Here is a 27,039-nt window from a genome sequence, read left to right as displayed (position 1 = left end):
CTTAACATTTGACCTCCATGACTGAGTTTCAGCAGAGGAGCGCTCAAGTTGCCTTTTCTTTGATCCTCAGGGCTTTCCAGGCAGTCAGGAAAATCTGCATGTCTGTGTTGATTCAAAGTCTTTGAGGGTTTTAAGAGCAGTTTTGTCTTTTATTAAAACATTTGCTTTCACAAAGAGTCTGGTAATGAAAAAAAACACAATATAAGACAAATATTTGACTATTTTACAGCCAAGTCATTACCCTTCACTGTATCATGTCTTATTTACAGAAGGCACAGAGGACATACAGGTGCATTATTATGTCAGTAAATATTACACATTGGATGTTCGTAACCACAGAGAAAATCAGGCCATAGGGCGTATTTCCGGATGAAAGGTGCTCTTCTCAAACATTTTGCTGCACTTCTGTCACACTTGCACAGCAGCTTTTCACATTTGTCCTCCAAATCATCTGCAACGCAGAACATGCATGTAAATGTCTTCAGACGGTGACAAGCTGTCTACAGAGAAAGTCCAGCTTTATTCAGTTTGCTTCCTAATTAATCCGAAAATGATTTCACTCTGACTGCTGGACAGAAACTTGCCAGGAACAAACAGTAACTGTAAATATTAGGAATTCATTTCACATTGATTTAGTTAAAGAATATCATAAACAGCCCATAATGTTTGGAACCTAAATGTATAAATCCCATTAAGGCTGTTGCTATTCATAATCAGTTATTACTGTGCTTATGGGGGCTTAAAATGCCATAAATATATTTTGTAAACTTCCTGTTTTCTCCTCCAATCAACTGCCAGCATGCTTGTTTCATCAACACTATGGATATTTGCAGATCACATGCAGCCCTGTCTGTGTCTCACTCTCAGGTTTACCATGTCAGTGTGTTATACTGGTAAGCATCATGCTTTGCGTGAGTATCAAAAATGCAGTACCGCACTCAGCTGTCTTGTCCTCACACGTCCACTGATACCGGTCTGTTTTGGTGTTGCAGCCGAGACGTTCTGCATCTCCATAACAGCAGTCGTGTCTGTGGCAACACCTACATAGAGAGAGATTAACAGCATGAAAAATGATTTAATATGAAGGCTGGGCCAGACAAGACAGGGTCCCGACGGTAGTAGGTGGATAGTTACACAGCCCTGTGGTTTAAATCACACCACGGCTATTCTAAAGACAGGGTAGGATCGCCGCATGAGCTTTCACAGCAGATAGTTAACTGTTAACCAGTTGGAGGGGGTTCTTGCGGTGAAAAAGGAAAAGAAGGAGACGGTAATTAGGATTTGGGTGTGGAATTTTAGGACCTATTTTGAAGCACCCACTGGACCATGTGAGTCTGCTCAATTTGGACACCATCCCCTCCTTCCGTCCCATCGCCCAGCGTTTGTGGTTCGCTCGACTCATTCAGAAGCGGAAACTGTGTGTATGCATGCAGGATGTAGGATGACTGGGAAGAACCAAAGGCACCCAGCGGGAGGATACAATGTGCACACGCAATGCGAGGAGTGGAGGTCTAAATAGCACCACTGCGTGCTGAATTATATCTTTTACATTGCATAATGTCTAGGTGGACCATATATGGAGTGTAAAGTGAGTGTTTACATGTTGGTACACACTGTCATCAGGTGTCCAGCTGTGATATTCTTGGAAATATAAAGCATACTTAACAGTGTTGTGTTTTCCTCTTTCAGGTTTGAGGAGAGTGTGATTAAAGGTGGTGTCTCACCAGTCTGCCCTGTCCCTGGGCCAGCCTTGACCCCCCAGTCCACAGTAGCATCCATACATCATGTAAGCCAAGGCAGATCTCCCTGTGCTGCATTTGATGGCTCCTGCCAACTCCAGTAAACCTCTTTTTGTCCGCTGGGACCTGCGTGTCGCCGCAGAGGCCACAGCCACTGCAAAGAGAAATAAAGAACAAAAAGAGGAGGAACAAACTCACGTCTCTCCTTGTAAACAAGCGTCGGTTTCTTTACCCCCATCCACTTTGTTTCGTGTCGTTCTGTTTCTGTTGTAGGGTTTTGATGTATAGCACAGTATTCAGGGGTGGACACATTAATAGAAACATGTCTTTGCAGTGTGATCGTCTTGCATTGTAATGTGTTCCTTGTTCTTTTGTCCAGCCTTTATGCACTAGGTTTATTAGCTGAAACTATTCTAGCTAAAGCTAATGCAATCTAATACAGCAGCCCTGCAATGAATCCTACCTTTCATGAAGGGTGTGATGCTAAATATTTGTTGAAACTATTCTAGAGAGGCGTTTATTCAACTTTAGGATTATTTTGGGGGCGTAGTTTATGATGCTGTTGGAAAGTATACATAGAAGTGTTTCTATTATTTTAACTGGCAGAAACAACTCGCTGTATAATGCAATATAAACACACAGTTGTATCAAAACTTCTATAAAAGAATGACATTATAACCTTCAAAAAGGGAGGATTTATTACAGAACTGTTGTGTTAGACTGCATTTGTTTTAACAAAGTGTACCTAATAGTGTACCTAATGTTTGTGTCCCACTGAAACCAGCAGAGCCACAGTGCAACAGTTAATAGGACCCAGGGGATTGGCTTACTCACACCGAATGAACACCAGGAAGGTAAACTCTGTCTGAACACATCAACCAGCCTCACACTTGAAATGAATGCCAATAATATTACAGAGCAAAATCATTAAAGTTTGTTTGCACTTGCTCATTTAGAATAACAAGTTCATTAAATCATAGTGCATATGTAGATGCCAGTATTTTCCCCTTAGTGCTCTTACCTGCACTGACTCCCTCTGACTCCTTGAAATACTTTTTCAAGACTAATAGGAGCTCCACTAAAAAGCAAGTCATCAACTCACCAGATAACAGGAGGAGTATCCGGTAAAACGCAGTCATGGCATGCAACAGGCAGCTGAACTCCACAGAAGTGTCACTTACGCTCTGTGAGAGCAGCATTGAGTGAGAGCTTTTTTTAGACGGCGTTTGAATAATCTCCTGAACATCACCATTGGCCAGAGGCTAATCCAGTGTTTGTCAAAGCATACGCCCCCTAGAGGAAACAGTGTGAAGCTTTTTACTGCTTCTTCTCAGCTGGACCAGGGTTGGTGTGTTTGGAGGTCCAGGTTTATGCTGCGATAATGTGCTTTGTAGCGCACAAAAAGATTAGTTTTACTTAGACACAGCTCTTTCGGGAGCTGTAGGAAAATCAAATATACACAAGTAGACACAAAAGCACATTTGTTTGTCATTTAATAAGGTGTCATTTACATGTAAACATCACTGCCTCTTGTCCAAGTTCTTTTTTTGTCTTTGTCATGGCCTCTAAAAGTCACAGACAGGGAAATTCTGGATGCTGCACCGATCCTGCACCGCACGCTCGAAGAGAAAACTTTTCTGACTCTCTTACTGAGCCACGTGTTACATAACAGGCAGGAAGACGAATCAAACACGTTAAATTTTACAGGCGTGGAGCCTTTCTGGATGCCGTTTCTAAATCTGGATGAATGGTTTGCACATAAAACTCAAGTCATCTTGAGCTTTCTGCATATCCTGCATTCAGAAGATGTACAGAATAGATATGAGAAATGAATTAAACACAGAAACAATGAGCTGCAGGGCGAATTCTCGCTCACACAGCACATATCTAGTAAGCAACACATGACATATTTGGTTCCGCTTCCTCACAACAAATGCACATAGACTTGCAGATTATGGTAATTATACTCTAATAATATAGTTTTTCCTCCAGACTGAGGCCTCTCATCCATCTTCTCCCCCCTTGTAAATAAACATGTCAGCAGGGTGAATTAGAAAAGGCCTTCTCCCCATAAAACAAACACTCAAACACACCGTAGCTATTATTACTGTCAGTCGATTTACTGAGCAGAACTCCGTGTGTCTAAGTTTAACAGCTGAGATTGTTTATTTGACAAATTGCGCACCTGGTTGGAAAAAATGACATGAGTTGTGTCGTATCATCGCACTTCATCTTTTTATTATGTTTTCTCGGTGTATATTTTCAGCTCATCCACACTGGACTCCATTGTCATTCATAGTGTGGTAATGTCAGGGCAGCTAAATCATAAAAGACACACGCTTTGGGTTTTGATAACAGGGGACATACTCACAGAATTTTGCTTTTTTGTGTGTGTGTGTGTGTGTGTGTGTGTGTGTGTGTGTGTGTGTGTGTGTGTGTGTGTGTGTGTGTGTGTGTGTGTGTGTGTGTGTGTGATTCAGTTCCTCAGTGACGCTTCTGCACAATGTGAGATAAGCGCCTCCTCCTGGCAGTTATTCTAGCTGCCAGGATGACTGCGCTGCACATCCCTCGGTCCCCTCATATCTGATTTTTTTCAGCCAAACTAAACCATTGCCACAAAACATCCAGTCAGCATTTAGATCGTATCAGGCTGAGCACACCTGACTGAATATGTTAATGTCAACGTGAAGCCTGTGCATAAACAATCCAATAAATACATTATTCGGGTTAAATGAGAAGCTGGACAAAAGGAAAGTTTGTTGAGTTTCAGCCTGAGAAACATGCAGGGGATTATGATTTTTACTTTTGCTAAAGAGCAAACTGAGTGTACTTGGGGAAAAATACACAAAACACACAACAAAACACAACTGATCCAGGGGAGTTCAAATACACACTGACTCAACCCTGGACTGTTGTTTCCCTTTGGCATAATGGGTTTGACATTTCACACTTGGCTGGCGAAATGCAGAAAGTGGAAGGAACACTGCAAGGTTTTTGATGATTACTGCTGTTTTGCTATTTTTTAATCAAAAACACTTTTATCACTGGATGTGCCGTAATCTAAAACAACACAACTGAACTCTATTAGCATGACAATCAAATTAAAACTGAATATAAGAAAATGTGATGCTTCTTTATCTCACTCGAGGACCATCAGATGCCACTCTTGGATGTCCCCGGCCTCTACTTTGTGGTTCCCAGTTCCACATTTGCAGGAGCACATGGTCTGAGAGGCTCCATGTGTTGGTTAATTCAGAGAGGACACAACCAGGAAGTTCACTGTCAAAGGAAGATTTGCTGGAGGGAGAGTTGAGGGTAAGAGAGGTTTTCATTGCTTCAGGCTTGACGGTCTGAACTGTTATGTCAAGTGTACATTTACTTGAAGAGATGAAACTGGATGTCTTGGTGGTATATATACTAGCAAAGGGCCTAATTGGATTATATGGAGTCCTCTGTATGGATTTTCAAGGTTGCCACATAAATATTGGCAAATATGCATAAAAAAGGGAAATTAGAAGTGCTGTGAACTATACATGGTCAGCCTCAGGAGCAACTTGATAAGCGTCTTAGTCAATGAAAAGGTTTCTTTGCAGCGAAGGCATGACTTTCAGCTTCATTTCCTTGATGTGGCAGCTCTGTCATTTGCCTGAAGAAAGCCATTTCCTGTGCGCTTTGCTTTGTTTGCAAATAACAAAACAATAATGCACATAGTGTGGCTCCAAGGTAAACGCAGTTCATCCACAGTCAGCCATAAGGCACAAGGAAATCACCCTCATTAGCATACATAGAAGGCAAATGCAATGAAACTACAGCAATGGAACAAATAAGCAACAACTTAAATGGAGGCCTGTGCATAAAAAAACATGTGTATGTAACTAATTTCATTTTTGTTTTAATTTATATATCTATATATTATTTAAATACCCATACAACAACAACAACAACAACAACAACAACAACAACAACAGCAACTCTACTACTACTACTACTACTACTACTACTACTATTACTACTAATAATAATAATAAATATAGCCACAAGTAGCAACATTGGGGTCCAAGCAAATTGCAAAAAGAAAATCAATTTTAGAGCAATTTTTAGAGCAGACTTGAGAGAACAGAATAATGAAAGAACTGTGACTTTAAGCCAATCCGTTTTCAAGATAATTGTGAAAGGGTAAAGTTGATTATACTAGCGCCACCTTGAGGTCAGTGAATGTCATTATTTGTGCTTGAGTAGTGGGTGGACTTGCAACCCACCTGCCCATGTTGGTGAGTTTGCATCTGATGGTTTTTGTTGCACAAGCAGACAAACGGAGACAAATAAGAGCAGAGAAGAGGAATAATTAAGAGTACAAACAGTAGAGTTCCAGCAGCGAGAAATGCTGCTTGGCCATGTAATAATAGCATTATAATAATAACAATAACAATTATGATAAGAAACAGGGTGTATTGTATTAATACTTAATATTACTATTGTCATTAGAAATATAATTATTGATTATTTGCATATTGACCCATGTTTGTTGAAGTTGCTGTCATTTTTTTAATGTGAAATGTTGTCATGTACTTCCACTTTACATAGGGGGCAGCACCGCCCCCGAGTCAATGTTCGCGCTACCTCAGGACACAGAAGAAGAAGAAGCAAAGGGCGGCCTTCAGCAGTACAGCACATCAAGTTATCTTAGCTAACGTTATAACAAAAAATCAGTTTCCCTCCCTTTGGATAACCCAGCTGAGGTTTGTCTGGAATAAAGGTCCATTCATGTAAGTATGTACAGCAGCTATTGTTAAATATTTTGTGTGATATTTGCCAGCTCTCAGACAACAGCTAAACATCTTTGGCTTTGTCGCTTTTGTTTGCGTTGGGGAACTAGTTTAAGTTGGACATGCCTATGCTTTGTTAGGTTCAGTCTACTTCCTAGAAACTTAGTCAGGTAACGTCATGTAGCCTGTTAGGTCAATGTGTTTCCGGCACCGGAGATAACCGTTGATTTTTACCAGTTAAGAGTATTTGTTTGTTGATAGTGGTTAAACTGTGAGACACAAATTGCTAACCTTTGCTAGCAGATGATGATTGCTAACGAGAAGTCTACACTCGGTGGTCCCAAGCCGCGGGTAACACACGTGTGCTAAACGCCGTGCCTCCATTATCGGACACTCTCCCTACGAGATGCTTCCTCAGCCTTAAAACTTAACTCGTAGACTGTTTTTCTCCCCTGTCCGTCCGTCGCATTGATCGCAGATATGATCGTTCAGAGATGAAAGCTTGTATACACAAAAGTTTTTTCTAGAACAAAGTTAAATTTGTCTTTGTCGACCAATACAGGATGGCGCACCCGTTTAAAGCTAACCTTAACATTACCGCCATCTCCCTGGCTCATGAGTTGTAATGCAAACCCTCATTTATCAGCAGCTAGCTGAAGAAGTGTTGAATCCAGTGGTGAGAACAATAATGTGTATTAAACATTAGCTCTGAAGTGGCAGAACTGACGGAGGTTTTATGCGTTGCTGATGTCGTCCTTATCAAAACATGATAATAACACGATAAATGGCTGACAGTTACCTTAAATACTTCCATAGCAAATATTTTGGCACCGTAGATAAACGTTGTATATTCTTAAACCGTAAAACTCTTGAATGTGATAGAAAATAGACGCCAAAAGCTGAAATATTAGTCAGTTCCATCGTAGTTGTGTCCGATGATGGACCTCCTGCGCACGGATGCTGATGAAACAGTTTCTTCAGGCTAATAAGTGGACCCTTTATAGCCCACAGCTTCAGGTATGCAGTTTTTTTTTTAGATAATATTGATTATACGACACGGCAAGCAACTGGGTTGTTAACATTATCAGCTCTTAAGCTAACAGAAATGTTGAGGTTCAGTTTCCGGAGCTACACGTGTGTCGTCATTACTAAATGCGGAAGTTATGAACATTAAAAGCAGGCAGCATAAAGCTCATGAAGACTTTCAGTATTATAAACCAGTCAACCAGTTGGACAACTTGTTGGTGGTGATTGACTGTAATCAGGACTGGTTTGATCCTGTCATTGTGATTTTTGCCGGTGACAGTCACCACTTGATGTGATGCTGTATATGATCATTGCAGGTGCTGACTGAGGAGAGGATATTAAAACACACAAACATGTCCGGACCGTGTCAGGACAGAAGGAGTCGCTGGCAGGAGATTCAGAAGGGCCTACAGTTCATCCAGTAAGTGTCTCGGCTTAGGTCTCGAGCTGCAGTCATTAGTGGATTAGGTAGTTAGTTACTAATTTGAAAACCGATGAATCAGTTTGAGTATGAAAAAAGTCAAACTCTATGATTAAATGTGGATATTTTCTGGTTTCTTTCCTCCTCTGTGACAGAAAACTTAATATCTGTGGGTTATGGTGAAAACTAGAAATTTGAAGATGTCATCTTGGGCTTTGGGAAACACTGAAAGACAGTTTTCTGACATTTTATCGACCAAACAACTTATCGATTGATCATGAAAATAATAGATTAATTAACATTGAAAATAATCATTAGTTGCAGCTCAATTTAGGTCACTGGTTATTGAAGTATCTGTGTGTTTGGGAGGGGCTCTCTCTCTCAAATGATCCCAGAGAAACTGAATTTTACTTAATATAATAGCTGAAACTCTAATAAGTAAGCTTAATGTCTGTTGTGATCTTATGTTTGATACTTTCTTGCCATGCCCACTAGTCTTTCTTATCATCTTTGACATATTGTCGAGGATAACTAAAACATCAGCTAGGTTTTCTTAAGATTTTACGCTGCTGTTGCCTTTGCTTGTTTGTCCTTTTAATGCATTTCTCTGTTAACTGCATGATGCAAGAATGATTTATTGGCATGCATTCTTGTTCAGATGAGCTGGGTGTCAGCTACGCCTCTAATTACTGGTTGTGCTTAAGTCTTGTTTTTAATGTGGGGTATTTTCCTGATCTGGTCTTTTGTATTTATGCGTCAGGCAGACTCTAAGCATGTCCACATATTGTTTTCGAGCTGTGCCCGGCAGCACAGTGCTGCATTTCATCTAATCTGACAGGAGCTTTTCTTGTTGAAACAAAAGTGATACTTAAAATACTTCCCTGCACATCATCACTGTGCAGCCAGCTTGACACTTGACTGATGTCATGATGTGTTGTCTCAGATTGTTATGTGCTGCCACTTTAATGCACCCTCTTATTCAGTAAGTACTTCTTATATGTCAGCCTAAACACCAAAGACAAATAGCCGATGCTAGAAATGTATCTGAAAGAGAGGCTGCGGTTTGAAGACGTGAAAACAGGAATTAGTCACAACATTTAGACGTGAAGTGGTCAGTCTTTGCATTGTGGCTGTTTTCTTCATTAGCTGAAAGCTTCAAAAGAGCTGTCTCACTGGAAGTACGATGATCTAAACTAAAACTTATTACTCTCATAGTCCAGTGTGCAAAAGATGAAAGGTGTCTTTTAATGCCAGACGGCAGATGATCTTGAAACCAGCACGACAAACCAGCTACACAGTGGTTATTGACCGCGACATTTCATGCCACAACCTGTGATTAGAAAGCTAGTTTAAAGGGAATCAAGTGATCTGCCCGATGCTCCAAATGAGTAATAACTGCTGATATTAATCTTGACAGTAACTTTAGTCCCGTGTCAGCATGCAGATGTGTATTATATTATATCTACAGCCTTATTTACCCACTTTTATGATGACTTGATATAATGAGACACAGCAACCCTATAAATAAGAGCTGCCATTTTTCAGTGATAGAAATAGAAAACAAAATGTAACAATTAGAAATATTTTCAACCCTGAGTTTGATCTGTTTTTTTTATTGTTTGACTGAAAGTTGTTTACGCAATGTTGTTCTGCAGACTTGTTTGCATTCAGCAGCCAATGCCATCAGCAGCTGCACACACAGCAACCTATCAAACCCTGCATCCACCCACCACACACACACACACACACACACACACACACACACACACACACACACACACACACACACACACACACACACACACACACACACACACACCTTCCTGTCTTGAATTCCCCGTGTCTGAAGTTCAGACCTGTTTTTTTAATGACGATGCAGAACAGAATATGCAGTATCAAGTGACGCACTGGAGATATTCACTGATGAATCACACATCAACGAACTGTGTTGTTGTCAGTTCAGATAAATTGACAATTAAGCTGCTTCACACGTTTGATTTGGATAAATATGAAGAACAACATGTGTAGAATGGCCAAATGACTAATTGAGGAAATAAATGGGAGATTAATCAGTAATGAAAATGATCCTCAGCTGCAGTCCTGAATTAAACTTTATTAGCTCTGAATGCTGACAAACTAATCAAAACTCTTACTTCTCACTCTCTCTTTTTTGTGTTTGTTGTTCTGCTGACACTTTGTTTTTAACATGGACTCCCCCCCCCTCTTTTAGATCAACCCTCCCATTTCCTGGGAGTCAAGACCAGTATGAGGTAAGATATGTCACTTTTAACGTAGCTTTCCCAGCTCCCTTCTCGTGTCAGCACTGGTGTATTGTAGCACTGTATTGACTGAATCAGGTGAAAGGCATCCTGCGATTTTCTCTTTCCAAAATAAAGGTGCCGTCCTTTAATTTGTGCTGATTTGGGTTTCTTTAAATTCTCAGGTGTTCATTAAGGATCTCGTGTGGAATCTTTTTGGAGAAGGAAATGACGTGTTTAAAGAAGGAGAATGGACGAAATCCATCGAGATGTACACCGAAGCCTTGAGTATAGCAGATTATGCCGACTCCGAAGAAATCTGCGTTCCAACAGGTCTGCTGGAAAAGCTGTATGCAAATCGAGCCGCTGCGTACTTAAATATTGTTCCGGTAAGCAGGAGGATGACGGTCACACGTGGGTCTCTGTTCAGTTTCGGTCCCGCTCCCTTTGACTCCACCAAACAGCCAACATCTGCAGTTAAAGAGTACAATACAATTAGCAGTTTTTGCTTTCGTAAATCATTAGCTCTATGTTGTGGATTAGCTAGAACCTTCATATTTTCACCAAAACACATCTCACAAAATGTGAATCTAACAGGAGACAAGCTCTAACTGTCAGTGTTAATAATGGCTGCATTCTTTGTGTGTGTGCCCGTTCCAGCTCTGGTATTACACATGTTTGCTCACTGGCACACCTCTATGGAACAAAGCTGCTGTTAATGCTGCTTGCGCGTGTGCTTTATGGCAACGCCGTGGTGACGAGGCTGCGGGAAATCACTGTGTCCATGACGAAGATGCACACAATCCTCTCAGCTAACTCTGGGCACTAAAGCAAAATGATGAAGTGTTCCCTCTAAAGCAAGAAGCTTCGTTGCTCTTAACTGTTGCCTGCATTCAGCGGTGTGTTTGCTCGCCTCTGATTACACAGGATGCAATAACCTTAGCTTGACAGCATAATGAGATGCTCTGAGCGTCCGTGAGATGTGCAATAATTTGGTTGTCATGCAAAAAGGGATCAATAAAAAATGCATTAATAAGGTAGGAAGTTGATGAATTGCTTATTTTTATAAATGCGTCAAATAATGATCCACGTGAAAGGTGTGAGTTGCATGTACAATGGAGATATTTATGCTACATTCATTATACTTTATCATGATAAAGTTCAATATCATGCACTGCAGTGATAAATTCTTACATCTGTTGAAGTATTTCACATCATCTCAGCTGAGAAAACTTCAGTTTGGGGAACATCGGTGCTTTCAGAGGAACATTGAGTCCCTGTTCACTGTCAGTGTTTGGCTGCCTTGAATCATGTTACATGACAGTAAGAAACCACTCTGCTGTCTTCAGGGAGACGACGCCCGTACCTGCCTCAACTCACTGAACACGCAAAGTCAATTTGTGATCAAAGAGTGGCGTTGTTGTTTGGTGTTCTGCTACACCACGGCGGTTAAGTAACTCTGGGATGTATTGTTCTTCTCAGGGACTGTATGACCAAGCATTAGAAGACTGTGAAAAGGCTCTCCAGTTGAACGAGGGGAACCACAAAGCTCTGTACAGAAAAGCGAAATCCTTGAAGGAGATGGGGAGACATCAAGAGGCCTATGAGGCTGTTGCCAAATGCTCTCTTGCAGTGCCTCAGGTAAGGCGCAACCTCTGTTTGTTTTATGGTAATTCACTCACTTTTATGTTCCTGCATCAGGCAAATGGTTGAAATGCCTTCCAGGTGTGGCGTTTACTGACACTGAGTCCAGTGGCTCCATTTCTGTTCCCTGTTTCTTAGAGTTACACACCTGTGCCTACATTAAAATTAGGAAAGCGGTGTGTTTGGCAGCTGAGTCGCTCTGCTTAGAGGAGTAATCGCCTCACAGCTCCATCACTCTGCATCGCTGTTCTGGACTGTTACATAATCCTGGATGTGGAGAGGAGTATCTGTGGATACGTCGTGGTAGGAACGTTTTGACAAGATTTAGGCGACCTCTCTTCAACTGCACTATGATAAAATACTGAAGTGGAGAGGCAGTTTTCAGCCGACAGCAGCACTTCAGAAGGATGCTGAGATACATGCAAAAAGGGTGAATTAGTCCTGATTCGTAAGAGCAAGCCTGGAAAGCAGTTGGCCAGTTTTCCAGTCATGGAAAATGAGAGAGAAATCAGCTGTCCTGGAAAATTATTTCAACATTGTCCCATTTTCTTTTAGCTGAGAATGAACCGCCAGGCTTCAGGTTATAAATGAATAATAATGATAATTGCACATTTCATTGACAAAGCTAGCACCAGCCACGCGTAGAACACAAGCAGCTTTATAAAAGAAGCAAAGTGAAATACAATGACAGGCGTGTAAGATAAATGTAAGAAAGCAGAGTGAGTGGCACCATTCACCCTTCATCCGTCACACCAGCTGGGTCGTCACTGAAATATACTGGAAAATGATGTCCTGAACGCTGTTAATTTCTTGTTCCTCCAGGATTCCAGTGTCACGCAGCTGACTCAGGACCTTGCCAAAATTCTGGGATTGAAAATCCGTAAAGCTTATGTAAGGAGTAAGGTAAGTTTGTCTCGTACGTATTTACTGAAATATCTTCTTTTTCTATATTACAGTGCGTTTGACTCTCAGATTCATGGCTTTCAAAATGTCGTTTTTGCATGAACCAATGCCAAAATGTCATTACGCTAATTGAGTTTTCCCCGTTTCGACAGCCTGCCTTGAATGTTTTGCGAGGATCAAGTTATCAAGATGCATCATGTGACAAGGTAAGTGACAACCTTTCACCGCGCTGTGTAAAATGTGGATCTGCTCTCCCACGAAGCGCATTGCTCACTGAACTTCCTCTGCATTTTTTCAGTTTTCCCACGGCTCGTCTTCAGTTGAAGATATAGAAATTGGTATGTTTATACTTAACACAGCTTTGAGTTGATAATTAATGGGAGTCAGAGCAACAGTCCCTCATCCTGTTTTGCCCTGACGTGTTTTAGAAGTGCCTCAGCTGACCCAGGACGGCGGCGTTGTCGCTCCGGTCGCGGCTCCGATCCAAGTCCCGGCAGCAGCTCACCCGCCTCTAAATGACGCGGCGATGGACGAGCTTCCGCCCAACAACAGCATCTCATCTGTGACCCCGTCTGAGCCCCCGGGCTTCGAGTCCGTTCCCCTGCCCGTGTCCGTGCCCACGTCCGTCGCTCTTCCTGTTCCCACATTTGTTAACGGGTGCAGAACCAGTAAGCCTTGCCCGATGCTTCAACCCAGCCAAGACTTTGACGCGGACATCATTGGGGACGACCTAGATGATCTACTGGACCAAGCTGGCCCCGAATCAGCCATGGTTAGTGAGCACGTATGGCCGCAGGGTCTCATTGATGAATAAACTGTGACAGCGTGTTGATACCTGAACGAAAGTGTGACTTTTGTTTGTCTCTTGGTTCAGGTTATACCCACAGTGAAGGGGCCTCTTCCTTTGCCAACCAGTATTGCCTCGGGCAGCTCCATGTCGAGTCCATTCCTGATGCCTTCTCACATCAACCCATTTCTCCACAGCAGTGCCCAGCAGTGCACCGTAACTCTGCCCCCGCTTTATCACAAGTCAGGGTCTAGTGCGTATTTTGGTATGGACACTTTTGATACCCTCCCCCCTCCGCTCGACTCCCTGGATAGTCTCACCATAACAGACTTTAAAACAGGTATGCTGCTTCTTGCCTGCTCAGTGGGGTTACATTAACATGTTACATTACAGCAAAACATCTGACCAACACTTTGTCTTTTCCTCCCCTCTCTTATGGTTTCAGAGTATGCTCCAAGTCCGTTCATTCCACAGGTAACTTTTGTTTATAGTGTTATAATCATGAGGCACTGTCAGCCCAGGCTTTGTTACACACTGACATTTTGTCACATCTCGTGTTTTTTTAACAGCTCAACAATAATGAAACCCCGATGGGAATGGCTGTGGGTATGCCTGAAGTGAAGGGTCTTCCCGCTGCTGTGGATTTAGCAAAGAACCCCTTAGCTGAAACACATGAATTCAAACAAGCGTGCTCCATTTGCTACGTGAAAACTGGTGAGGAGTCATTTTTACGGTCCATGTGGTCCGTGTCTGTAAGGTTTGGTCTAATGTGGGGCTTTTTTTTTTCATCTCCACGTCCACAGGGCCCGGTGTGCTGGATTACACACTCCATACAGAGGAGCATAAATGCAAAAAGGACGCTTTGCTGGGCCGAATCAAACATTCGGCAGACAAAACGTGGAAGCTCATTCGTCCCAGACCGACAAAAACCCAATATGTTGGACCTTATTACATTTGCAAAGGTGATATTTATACAGATGTACTTTTTCTTGGTCAGAAAGTGTCGCATTATATTCATATTCATTTATCCATATTAACCCTGGGTCAAAAATTTGTATACTTTATTAGAATTTAAGTATAGAAAAGTACACTTTTTACCTTCTGTGCCTAATTTTAAGTAAGTTTGACATTTACTTTTAAAAAGTGTACTTCTAGATAGATGTCTTTAAGTTCTACTTAAATGTATTAAAATGAGTATACCAATTCTGCTGTACTTAAAGTAGTATTTCAAAGTTTAAAGCGTACTAAATTACAATACTTTCAATAGTAACAAAGTGTGCTTTGAATGCTCGTGAATCCTGATTTTCACTGGTGTACTTCAGTACACTTAAAGTTGGTAAAAAGTGCCAATTTAGCAGAATATTTACACTGGAAGTACACTCAAGAATCACTCAAGTGGTAATATGTATCAGTAATATATAATAATACTTGCAGTGACAGAACTAGCACAACAAATTCCAGAGAAAGAAAAATGTCCGCCTCATTTGCTGTTATTGCACACACGGGTCACGCCTGGATAACGGCTGGTGCTAACATGTCGCCTGTGTTTTGCAGAGGTGGCTGTTGGGAAAGAGTGCCTGTACCCTGGCCACTGCACGTTTGCATACTGCCAGGAAGAGATTGATGTCTGGACTCTAGAGCGAAAAGGGTTTATCTCCAGAGAGCTCCTCTTCGATCCTTACGGGCCCAACTCCAATGTCAGGTTGACTGTCCCCAAGATCCTGCAGGAGCATCATGGGATATTCATGTTTCTGTGTGGGGTGAGTTCAGTTCTTATTTAAGACTGGTGTGATGTTTGTTGGCAGCGTCCTTCCATTCCGTTGTGAAGGGAAAATTGTGCTCGTTGTAAATGGATCTTCACTTTAAAGAGGTTTCCTACAAGAAACGCTATAGAAAATAGCGTTGTTAAACCGGTTGTGAAGGACTTTCAGTGACGTTTGATGGCATTCTCTCATGGTGTGTTGCAAGGCGAAGCTCCCGTGTTCAGGCATGTTGTCCTTTCCTGTCATTGCTGTTGTACATCTGTTTTTTTTTAAACAATATTGGAAATTGCCAAATGCGTATTGCTCAATTTTGCAGGTGTGCTTTGACCACAAGCCCAGAATAATCAGCAAAACCAACAAAGATGAGCCTTCGCTTTGCTCTCACCCGGTGACAAAGCACGACTTTGAGGATCATAAGTAAGTCTTTTCTCGCTTTCCGGCTCTGAAGCCATCATTTGCCTTTAATTAAATTTAATTAATCTACCAAAGCAAACGAGACCTTTTTATATGTATAAGATGTGGAATGAGAGCAGGATACACTTGTAGACGTCGCTGTCCTGTGTGTCTTCTAGGTGCCTGGTCCACATTTTGAAGGAGAATACAGTCCGTTATTCCAAAATCAGACCCTTGAGTCCTCAGTGCCAGTTGGACCTCTGTCGCCATGAAGTCCGCTACGGCTGCGTGAGGGAGGACGACTGCTTCTACGCACACAGCCTCATCGAGCTGAAGGTCTGGATGATGCAGCACGAGCTCGGTGAGACTGCTGTTTAAGTGCTCGTCCAAGGTTTGGACAGCGTTGTGCCTGGAACAGAGCTGAAATGGATTTTGCCATATTTGGCCAACAGGAGCACCTTTTGCAGTGTTTTTCCACTGTTCATTTTTTTCCTTTTATGTTGCATCATAACAGGTATCACGCATGAAAGTATTGTCCAAGAGGCGAAGAAGTTTTGGAGCGCAACGTCGTCGTTGCAGGGAGCCCAGGTGAGCCCAACATCTGGACTTCCTGATGCGTCACCTTTATTGTTTGCTGCTAATGTTAGCTGCTAACAGTCTGAGGGCACTTTAAATACAGCTCATCGGCTTTGAAGTCAACATGTTTATTAAGCATCGCAGTTGGATTTGACTTTGCCTGAATTTTGACTGGATTTGAACCCGCTTCCATCAGCAGCTTTCCAGTGCACAGAGGAGGTTCGGGCCTCCGAATCTGAAGATGATGTTTGTCTGTGGCCAGTGCTGGAGGAACGGCCAACTCAGTGAAGCCGACAGAAACAAGAAGTATTGCTCAGCCAAGGCGCGACACACGTGAGTATTAAGAAGTCAAAGCTTGTGAACTGCGGACAGCAGGTGAATCGATCAGTGAAACCGTGCGAGCCAACACATCAGCAAACGCTCAGTGTCTGTCTTTTTGTCTCAGGTGGGCAAAAGACAGACGGGTGGTGCTTGTAAGTTCCCATGAAAGGAAAAAGTGGACAACGGTCAGACCGCTTCCAACCAAAAAACCTATCCCGTCTCAATTCGAGGTAGCTGTCAAACTTTTTTGTTCTTGTTTGCTTCTGATTAAATCAAAGCAGCGGTCACCAAATCATGTTTCTCTCTCAGATTTGCATGCATGTGACAGCTGGCAAGAAGTGTCAGTACATTGGGAACTGCACGTTTGCTCACAGTGTGGAAGAAAGAGACCTTTGGACCTACATGAAGGAAAACAACAGTGAGTTATGCCAAGGAGACGGGCTCTCTAAACACGGCACAATTTAATTAGGGGAACTTAATTAGCATGCGATGCACCAGAAGTAATCACAGGCATTTTATCCCCTCGTTCAGTTCCAGATATGGATCAGCTTTATGAGCAGTGGCTGCTGTCTCAGAAGCCCGGCTGGGGCGAAGAGACCTCCAATAACTCGGTGAGGGAGAATGGCAAACAGATCCATATGCCGACAGACTACGCAGAGGAAGTGGTGAGTTGAAAAGCAAACGTGTCGCGATGGCTAATGCGGAAACCGTCGAGTGCTGAGGGACCTTTCAGCGAAACCCTACAGCTTAATTTTGGTTGCAGTTTTGGATTTTAAACTGTTCCACCGTCCTGTTGCTAATTAGCAGCTGCATCCTATTTGCTTTGTAGATAATGCTTTTAGCAGACAAACACTCGGTCTGCAGAATCCGTCGATGCAGTGAAAACTGTTAGAGCCTGATGGTTAAATTGGGTCAACATTTTGATAGAATCTTGTGTTTATTGTAGTTATTTTCCAAGTGATGAAAATAAACAATGATAAATTTGAATGATTAAGAAACAGATGGTAATTAGTCATCTGTGTAAATGGGATTGCTCTGTGTGTGTGTGTGTGTGTGTGTGTGTGTGTGTGTGTGTGTGTGTGTGTGTGTTCGCAGGCTGGCAATCACTGTTGGCTGTGTGGTAAAAACTGCAACAGTGAGAAGCAGTGGCAGCAGCACATCACTTCAGAAAAACACAAAGACAGAGTTTTCAACTCTGAGGACGATCAGAACTGCTGGCAGTATCGATTTCCCACGGGCACTTTCAAAGTTTGTGAGAGGTGAGTTTGTCCAGCAGCCCCTTTCACACGTGGCGTCCTGTATGAGGGGGAGCAGGGATCGATGTTCAGTGAAATCTGTACCGCTAATTTCCCACCTCGGGGAAAATGCTGGTATCACAGTAATTTGCCTGGAGCTCTGTGTGAAAGAGGCTGGCGTCTCTGGTTACCCGTGCCCGATGGTTGACGTTCGACCTTGTGTTCTGACAGGTTCCTCAAAGGCACGTGCACAGAGGACGACTTGTGTAAGCTGGCGCACGGGGAGCAGGAGCTAAAAGAGTGGATGGAGCGCAGGGAATTCCTTTTGATGAAACTCGCCAAAGCCAGAAAAGACCATCTTATAGCACCAAATGACAATGACTTTGGAAAATACAGTTTTCTGCTTAAAGACATTATATAATAATGTGATGACAATACCTATGCTCGCTTGCAAGTAATGCAGTATTCAGACTTGAGTCAGATGCTCCTTTAAGGACCTCTGAGGCGCGCAGGAATTAGCCTGATCACAGCATGATTTTAAAGAGGGTGTTCAGGACCGGCCCTCAGATTGGTGGCTGGTTTACTCTGATCCGGACTACAGGAGTGTTATCGCTAACAGCAAATACCGAGTGTAAGACACCTGAAGCTTTGCTATGCACCGCTCAGTGCAGTATCTGACAGCGGTGAGGAAAGCAGCATGTGTAGACCTCGATCAGAGACGTGTTCTTACAGTTGACCTACAAAAAAACAAAACTCATTTCTTTTCATAAGCAGTTTGTAGTATATGTTAATGACCTTTAAGTTTAAAGTATGGAATACTTAAATTGAGAGTTCAGTTGACATTCTCACTTTCCATTTATCTAATAGTGTTACCAGTGTAATGGGCACCACACCAAATAAAACCTCTTCCATAATCTGTGTTTCAACGGTTTTATTACACATCTGGAGGTATTCTAAACGATTTCCCCCAATTTCCAGGCTCTTAATATATTTTTTTGGTGTCAAATAAAGTGGAGTAAAAGTACAACGTTCACACAGCCACAGGCAGAAATCAACATGGATCATATTTGTTCGCTGTAATTTTGGTAGTTTTCTGCACAAATCAGGACTGCGCTCAGTGTTTTGGTCAAACTGCGGTCCTGATGCAGCATGTTTAAATATTTAAGTTCACTTTTAGTCCAGAGGAGTAGGCAGACTTCTTGAAAATCTTTAATATTTGTAGAACTATCTGGCATCTTGTACACGCTCTGAATCCCAGATTATTACAAAGACATGTCAGTGATGTAATCTGACAGACAAGTTGACGATACAAGATGCCTCACTGTGGGTGGTGTTTTCCCCCCGAGCATCAGCGGATTGATTTCAGGATGATGGCTGCAGAGGTCATTCCTTCGACTTGATAACTTATGTTTTAGCCGCGTGCTAGCGAGTGTCCTGAGGAGGTGCACTTCAGGTACACGTCCAACACCGGAAAGAACAGAGAGCTATAAATCCAGCAGAGAGGCCCTACAGCTCCAATTCTCCTCTAATCTCCTTGGAGCGGGAGCCAGTAACTTCTGCTATTTAAGCGTCACACTTCAGCGTAAATACTGTTTTCTTATGTCAAAGTCATTGTCACTCTTGCATCACGCCTCCCGGTCAGGAGCCTGGCATCGAAGCAGAGTGTGCCGTTTGGTCCTGTGAGGTAGTTTTTTTTTCTTCCATTTGTCAAGAATCACTTCAATACCGCACACCCAGCTGGACACGCATGACAGGAGCAGGTCATCCCAGCACCGGGGAAGGCAACGCTTCCACTGACGGCTCTGCATTCAGGCCAGCACCTGCTGCAGGTCCTCCACCTCCAGCCTCCACATCCGTCTGTGGAGCGCGGCGAGCTCGGAGAGGTCTGCCATCTTCACTGCACGGATGACTGGCTCCGGGGAGACGGCCTGGATGACACCCATCACCATGACATATTTGCCTGTAAAAGCAGCAGCAGGTGGTCAATTGTTCAGTGACAATAGATTGAAGGGAACGAGGACGGTGATAACCGCGAGATGAGGCTGTTTTCAGGTAAAGAGATTCATGTGCAGTCAGTGTTCTGGAGCTTAATGTTCCTGCACACTCTCAGGGAGACTTTCATGCAAACAAGGCCGGGAACACGGGATGAGACTACAGACGCGCTGTGCTCTGATCTCAGCACTCAACATTTATATAGAAACCAATCAGAAGTCTGCAATAAGGTGAAATCATTCCAGTAAAACAGATCACATTTTGTTTCATTTTCACAAACAGGATACAGCACTGGATCCAGTCTTGAGACTCTCCTGCTTTTGTATCTAGACTGGGCCTTATCTGGTCTTACATGGTCTGGACAGAGGAAAGAGCAGGGTTTCAAAGAATCCACCATGGATGCATTAACATGGCTGGGGGCCCTGGAGCTTCAATCAATCAATTAGTCAATCAACTATCTGTGAATATAACTCATTCATATTTTAAGTAATTTTTCAAAAATCCCAGATATTCTGATTCCAGTGTAATAATATTAGTTGCAGCCATATTTATTGTAATTAGTGAAACTATCAGAAACCATCTGGGTCTATCAGGGCCCCTGGGGGTCTTGGGCCCAGGTAGATTTGCCCGAACAGTACAGCTGTTTTTTTACGTCCTCTTTTCTTCTATCCAGACCTCATGTATGTGTGTCTGTAGTGAAGGGAAACAAAGGTGTTCCACACCTGAAAGTCTTCAGCTCTTAAACTGACCCATTCACCAGCGTCAGTCTACTTCACGTACCTTGGGACAAACATGGTTTCCCTTTGGGGATGTTGTTGACGCCTTGAACAGCAAAGGTCCCTGTCTCATCCATCAGCAGCACGGTGTTTCTGTCCAGCTGGACGTCCAGCACAGTTCCCTGCATCCACACCAGTGAGACCAGCAGGGAGCGACCCCCGCCCGGTTTGATCACATACGCGTCCCCGCTGTCGGCCGTCGCCCGCTTCCCCGCCGCCCTCAGCTGAGCGGACAGCACTTTGACGGGAGGCGGACGTTTCTTCTCTCCGGCTGTTTTCTCTGTTTGGTTCATGACCAGCTTCTGCTGCCTCCCCGCAGTGTTTCCTGCCTGGGAAACTTTTCATTACCTACGTCCCGCCAAACATTCTTCTGCCGGAAGTTCTGGGCGTGTCTTTCAGGCAGCAGCAGCAGTTTCAGTTCCGGTCCGGAGTCCTTCAGAGTAAAAGCACCACCTCTGGTTCTAAACATCAACCACACTCGGTAGAGGTGGCCGGTGCGCAGTTACTTACCTGAGTATTTTTATTTTTCCGTATGAAGGTCAGGTGGACCTTACAAATAAGTTTGGAAAAAGCTAATACAGTTTTGTCCTCTTGAGTACATTTTCAGCTTTTGCCATTTATGACAAGATCTCCAAGTCATGGCTTTCCATTTTTTTTAAAACTTCATATTGAATTTTGACTTCTATCATTATAATGGGATGAAAATGTACGTACATATTAGCTCCAGGGACACATCATCTAGCACAGGAAAAACTTTTATCTAACTCGTTCTGTTTAGCGAAATTGGAACAGATTTAAGAGTTATTTGCCACCAGTTTGCTGCAAATTTGAGGAAAGACTAACATGTAAATCATTCATTCCCTTTGATGAATACTGGTGTGAAAAACACGGCTAGAAAAAAAAAAAAAAGAGGCGGGCCGTAAGACTAATTAAAAACACAATCAAGAAAAGTTGCTTTTAACCATACTTTCATGTTTTTAAAATACAGGGCTGTTTGTCTGTCATGCTGCATTGAATTAGTACACTAATTAACCCTGCAAGTCACAAAAATAATTCTGATGCATAAATTTATCACTTGAATTTTACTCAACCCAGCAAAGAGAAGGGAAATAAGGCAGTTTGGAATACAAGCTTAATATGTTAATAATTTCCTCCATTAAGAGGTGAATGAAGAACCTCATGTGGGATTAACAAAGTGGAAGACAGTTCTCCGGTCTGAGATTGAGCATTTAGGCCATCATACTAAATCCAAGACAAACACTAAACATGGCAGCAGCTTGTAAAGGAAAGAAGGGAGAAATCCTGCAGGAAAATACGCTTCAATCTGCAAGGGAGCTGCTACTTGGAAGATTTATTTTTCAGCAACATGACTCTTTAAAAGACACATGTTGGAAGTCTTGGGGAGGCCAAGTTCAGACCTCGATCTATCCCACAACCCGTGGCTGAACCTGAAACAATACCTGAGAGAGACCTGCTTCGTCCAAATGTCCAAAACTTTGGTTCCACACAAAGGGAATCAAAAAGACATGAAGACAAAGTTTGGGTGGATACAAACGACAAAGCAACAGTGCATTCATTTCATTAAATAAGTTTTATTTCTTTAAGAATAACTGAAGAAAAGTGTTAGCAATTTCTGTACAATTGTTTCATCGTTTTCCCTTGGATTTGCTGAAAACCTTGAATGATCAACAGGGCTGAGAAATGTTATGCTGCCACATAGTGCACTTTAAACCTAAAAACAATATGATTAGTCCACAGGCGTCCGTCCGTTTCCTTCCGACGTATTCCAAGAAGCTCCTGAAGCCTCGCTGTTGACTCCAGTTTCATTTTTCATGGGCTCCTCCTCTCAATCCGAAGTTCATCATCAAAAAAAGAGGCACATTAGAAATACTGCCATTTTCCAAGGACTGTGTCTTTGATTGCATCGACAAACTGTGCAGGCACCCAGTAGACCCAATACTGAGAAGCTTCTGTTGGACCCAACTGAAAAGCCTACAAGGGATGGGAAAGGGGGGAGGGGGTCACAATTTATCACATTTAATGATTTAATGAATACCACCAAACTGTTTTGGATGCAGACCAATGTGACATCTGGAGGGGTGAAATTAGGTCTAGCCATGTAAAATCAGGTCAGCTGGAACGACACGCATTAAAATTTGGATTCCTGCATGTTTTCCAACATAACAAAACTGTTAAACAGATCAACATTCAGAGACCTGATAGCTACTGTGTGCAACACGCTGCCTCTCCTGAGACCTTTCCATGAAAAAGACTTCCTTTGCAGAAATATGACAGCCCACCAAAAGCCAGTCTGACATCCAAAAAATAATGAGACTTTCATATTCGTCCATGCGGCCGCTCACTCCTTACCTCCTTTTTAACTTAAATGGGAAGTGCAAACAGGGTGGATCACAAAAGAAAATCAATGACCAGGATACGACTTTACAGGAAAAGCTCCCTGCCAGTTTAAATCATCCTCATCTCCTCCTCAGTGACGCAGAAACACGCTCCGAGGGAGTCGTTGGCATCACATTTCATTCTTGAGCCAAAACATTAGAACACTAAGTCGCTCTTCTTCCACCATTCTGCGCTAACGGATGTAACAACACATCGATTTCAGATCAATAGACTGATATCTGCTATCAATCCAGTGTACATACTGGGATCCATACCATGAAACATGGCTGAACTGCACAGGAGTCAGCTCCCACAGACTGTCACTGGCCGATCTCATCTACATGTTCAGTCAGTGGGAGGTGGAGGTAAATCTCAACAAGGAAGCAGGGAAATCTGGAAACTCCCTCAAATTCCCGCACGAACAAAGCCTAGATGTTCAATTTTCTGATTGACATTTTTGCTTGAATGCACTTGTGGCCAACTGCCGAGACATTCCCCACATTCTGCTGTCAGTCTGGAATAAAATGAAATTATCAGGTGACTTTCTCTGGTCTTATTTACTTCCTGTTCATGTTTAAAGTATAACACTCCAATACCAGATACACTACCTTCTCCTACACTTTATATTCCTTATATCAACGCTGCTACGACACGTAATTTGGCTCTCTTAAAAACAGATTTTGATCTCCACGAGACAAGCGAAGATCAATTAAGTTCTTTGTTCCGGGACTTTTATTTCACTGACAATGAAGAACAGACTGTAGACAGAAAGGTTAATCTAGAGAAAGCACTGACATTTCCCGCTCGGCTGCAGAGCCCAAAACAGCAAACGATGACCCCATCACTCTGATGCACGCACATCACACTGACTGCATAGAGCGGCTCAACCCGCACTCCTCACTCCCAGAAAAGATCTCTACAGACGACGCCCAACTGAACTAAATGCATTTAGTTTAGTGGAAGAAATGGCAACACAAAAACAGTCTGTTCCTCAGCTGTTACAGTTATCACACAATCTTCACCATCTTCATTTTGAGATGCACGTGTCAGCCTCAGATGATTTGGCACTGTCGCTTTTCATAACACAGATAAGTCTGACATGCAGGTGGCGGCAAGAACAGTTACCATCATGTGATAGTCCTCGTGGCCTTCGATGGGTTCAGACACTACGTTTTTAATGGAGCCCATTGGGACTTTCTCCGTTCTCTCTGCAGAGAAAAACACAGAAAAAATAAATAAAAAATCAAGAACATTTAATCATCAGCATGTTTGCGCTGCAGCAAATTCAGCTAAATGAGGCCAGTGCTCTCACCCTTTGTTCCGATCCACAACTGATCTTGCTCCAGTTTGAATGTGAGTCTAACTTTTCCTCCGGACTTGTTAAACATTCCGGATAAAGGCACTGTTGGTAATCGTTCCTGTTAACGGGAAAAGGCGGTTACTCGCGGTGTCTGGCATGCCGTCGACATACCTCCATGAGAGCAGCTCTGGACCTCTGTGGCAGTCAATACAAGACAAACAAAATCATCTTCTCTCACCTTTGTTCCTTTAATAGCCGGCATTATGTCATCTGGTTTACCTTTGTCCAAGACTTTCCTGTGTTGCTGAAACAACAGTGCAGGTTTAAAAATCCCAAAGCATCATTCATACTTTCCTCCATTCTGCAGACATGTCATGACTCTCACCTTTTGCCTGCATAAAGGCTCCTTCTTGTTTTCTTCTGCTTTAACTTCCTGCTGAATGACCTCTTTGGGTGTATTCACAGCTAATACATCATTGATTGTAGATCCTACCACCATTATTTTTGCACCATTTGTAACCTTTATTTCACGTAGCGTCTTGTCCTCTGGAAGCAAGCCTTTGTACATCACTTTCTGCATTGCCGGTGGAAGACCTAGGAGGAGAAAGAAGAACATTTATTCAGTTTTGAGTCTTTGTGAATGAGACCGCTATAAGATTTAGCTAAAGGTGAACTACTGTGTGCTTTTACCTGTGAGAGAATGAATGCTCTCTTTTAGTTTGGCTCCGGTGTGATCAACGGGAATTTTCAGATCATATTTATTCTTGTTCCAGATAATCTTCAAGTCCACCATCTCCTGCTTGTCGTCTGCGTCGTCCCCATTGCTAATACTAGAGTCCTGAGTTGTGGCGTTTCCTGCATCTGTGTGAGTTTCTGCGTCCTCTTTTTCAGCATTTTCACCTAGTGGTTCAGCTTCTTTTGGCTTCGCCTCAGTTTCCATTATGACTTCTTCACTTCCTGCAAGAGAACATTGATTTAGAGCCATTAAATGAAATTCTATGCAGCCGCTAAGTGGATTGCTGTTCTCACATTTTCCCAAATAGATGCAAAAATTCAGGAATACACATCCGGCATGTCCTACATACCACAAAGACACTCAACATGCATGTGTGTCTTGCAACAATTACTTGAAACATTGCATAGTACATGCAGCCTATGCAAGATGATGGGCTTCTAGGAGTCTTATCTGTCCTTGATTCGCAATGAAATGAGGCCAAATGATGTGAACTTTCACTTCAGGTTCGGAAAATGAAACTGAAATATACGCAGGCCTGTAAGTTATGTCACAAAAAAATGGGAAAAACAACAGAAAAGCCTCTAATCTCCACTAAACAGCACGGTGGAAAACAATGAAACATGATAACACAACATAAAAGATCTTCTATCGGCTTTTGAGGTGGCTAACGAACAAACACTAAATGTGTCTGAACCTGGATGACTTAGCAACACTGATGAAAAGAAACTCTTCTTCTTCTTTTTAAAACATTCCATCTCTATTTTTTTTTTAAAACAACTCTGAGTTAGTTATTTATTTCTGCCTTCACACACGATTTGTACCATTTTGAAATCCTCCAAGTCTCTTCATTTTAGAGGCTTTCATTTGACAAACAGTGGCTTAGCTGGTCCTCAACAGTTATTTCACAATCGGCATGACTCTCTTTTGAAATATAAATTAGGTTTGTTTTGTATGTAATTCCTCATTCGCAGCTAACTTAAAATACAGAAATGTGCTTATGAGTCGACAGAGTTTGACTGTAACTTAATGAAGTCTGCTTTCGTTTTTTCTGCTTAGTCGCTTCTGACTCTTGTGGTTTTTCTAGCTCTTTCCACCAATGCTTTTATTTTTTTATCTTTCTTCCATTTACAGTTCTTATGTGTCGTTTTATGGTACGAATAAGTCCGAACCAAGCTTGAACCCAAAACAGACACGATTTTTTAAATAAGAAATGATGTACCGGCACACGCAAAACACGGGATCTTGTAACATGATTGGCCTTAGTGGCTACAAAACTGGTAACGTGAACGCAACATAGCGTCCGTTGGTACTTCGTCGTTAACATTTAAAACCTAACAATGTATAATTATCTATTCAGCAGCAAAAGTTACCAAATTCAAACCTGACAATGGTGGAATCTTCTAATATCAACTTTAGCCCTCCAAAGATCTAGCTAGATTTGACTGACGTTAGCTATCGTTAACGTTAGCTAGCTACAGCACTGGTGAACAGTTAACTTACAGAATAACGTTACGGAGAAACGTAAATTGACATTACTCTAAACGGAAAGGGCAATATATTAACATGTCAGTTACATCCATGCGTTATTTCATTAACAGTGTTAGCACAAAATGTAGATATATAAAAGAAATACTGCTATATTTTCTTAGTACCCACCATCCTGGGTCGCCATGATGATTGTGTACAATCTGTTGTAGGTTGTGGCAAAGAGATTACAGAGAGCAGGATGAATTCTGATGTTCAGGAAGTTCAAGTCGATCACAACGAAAGTCGTGCTCAGGCGCACATGTATGTGTGACAACATAAAAAGTAGAAAAAAATATTCTGTTTTAAACAGGCACAACAAGTATAGCTATACTTACCGTCACAATATTAGAAAAAAATGTAAATTCAGTTAACCGGTGGACGAGACGGTAGAATAGACATGCGCATGCGCTTTCGAGACTAACTGAAACTAAGTGTTATTTTTTTTTTTGACAAAAAACATTTGTCTTTATGATCAACCA

The 27,039-nt window shown here is 42.3% G+C and overlaps 4 protein-coding genes across 7 annotated transcripts; 1 reads left to right on the top strand and 3 right to left on the bottom strand.

The window, feature by feature from the left end:
• Positions 1 to 210: 210 nt before the first annotated feature.
• Positions 211 to 2,925, bottom strand: pla2g10 (phospholipase A2 group X). The gene is made up of 4 exons (XM_070981729.1): positions 2,842 to 2,925; positions 1,725 to 1,893; positions 934 to 1,040; positions 211 to 451 (listed from the first exon to the last, which is right to left on the bottom strand). The coding sequence occupies exons 1-4, from the start codon at positions 2,876 to 2,878 to the stop codon at positions 303 to 305; spliced, it is 462 nt and encodes a 153-aa protein (XP_070837830.1). The 5' UTR covers positions 2,879 to 2,925; the 3' UTR covers positions 211 to 302.
• Positions 2,926 to 6,373: 3,448 nt separating this feature from the next.
• Positions 6,374 to 18,748, top strand: zc3h7a (zinc finger CCCH-type containing 7A). Of its 3 annotated transcripts, none has more exons than XM_070980529.1 (23): positions 6,374 to 6,505; positions 7,849 to 7,952; positions 10,183 to 10,222; positions 10,396 to 10,599; positions 11,693 to 11,851; positions 12,677 to 12,757; positions 12,910 to 12,963; positions 13,056 to 13,095; positions 13,186 to 13,529; positions 13,632 to 13,884; positions 13,990 to 14,018; positions 14,114 to 14,258; positions 14,348 to 14,506; positions 15,099 to 15,304; positions 15,624 to 15,724; positions 15,880 to 16,061; positions 16,215 to 16,288; positions 16,473 to 16,609; positions 16,722 to 16,827; positions 16,907 to 17,015; positions 17,129 to 17,262; positions 17,693 to 17,856; positions 18,064 to 18,748. In XM_070980529.1, exons 2-23 carry the CDS (start codon positions 7,885 to 7,887, stop codon positions 18,251 to 18,253), a joined length of 2,979 nt encoding a protein of 992 aa, XP_070836630.1. In that variant the 5' UTR covers positions 6,374 to 6,505; positions 7,849 to 7,884; the 3' UTR covers positions 18,254 to 18,748. The 3 variants fall into 3 exon arrangements, with proteins under 3 accessions (XP_070836630.1, XP_070836632.1, XP_070836631.1); XM_070980531.1 differs by having other exon boundaries at positions 6,377 to 6,505; positions 16,476 to 16,609; positions 18,064 to 18,745; XM_070980530.1 differs by having other exon boundaries at positions 6,400 to 6,509.
• Positions 18,749 to 18,755: 7 nt separating this feature from the next.
• rmi2 (RecQ mediated genome instability 2) lies at positions 18,756 to 20,976 on the bottom strand. Its single transcript, XM_070980528.1, has 2 exons — positions 20,605 to 20,976; positions 18,756 to 19,792 (listed from the first exon to the last, which is right to left on the bottom strand). The coding sequence occupies exons 1-2, from the start codon at positions 20,891 to 20,893 to the stop codon at positions 19,641 to 19,643; spliced, it is 441 nt and encodes a 146-aa protein (XP_070836629.1). The 5' UTR covers positions 20,894 to 20,976; the 3' UTR covers positions 18,756 to 19,640.
• A 1,202-nt stretch (positions 20,977 to 22,178) lies between these two features.
• On the bottom strand, positions 22,179 to 26,951 carry ubfd1 (ubiquitin family domain containing 1). Of its 2 annotated transcripts, none has more exons than XM_070980527.1 (7): positions 26,896 to 26,951; positions 24,988 to 25,254; positions 24,683 to 24,891; positions 24,536 to 24,601; positions 24,310 to 24,415; positions 24,123 to 24,205; positions 22,179 to 22,592 (listed from the first exon to the last, which is right to left on the bottom strand). In XM_070980527.1, exons 2-7 carry the CDS (start codon positions 25,235 to 25,237, stop codon positions 22,482 to 22,484), a joined length of 825 nt encoding a protein of 274 aa, XP_070836628.1. In that variant the 5' UTR covers positions 25,238 to 25,254; positions 26,896 to 26,951; the 3' UTR covers positions 22,179 to 22,481. The 2 variants fall into 2 exon arrangements, with proteins under 2 accessions (XP_070836628.1, XP_070836627.1); XM_070980526.1 differs by lacking the exon at positions 26,896 to 26,951 and adding an exon at positions 26,690 to 26,743.
• Positions 26,952 to 27,039: the final 88 nt, after the last annotated feature.

The sequence above is a fragment of the Chaetodon trifascialis genome, chromosome 15 (genome assembly GCF_039877785.1).
Source record: "Chaetodon trifascialis isolate fChaTrf1 chromosome 15, fChaTrf1.hap1, whole genome shotgun sequence".
In the NCBI taxonomy this organism is placed as follows: domain Eukaryota; kingdom Metazoa; phylum Chordata; class Actinopteri; order Chaetodontiformes; family Chaetodontidae; genus Chaetodon; species Chaetodon trifascialis.
This window is presented reverse-complemented; position numbering and strand designations above follow the sequence as displayed.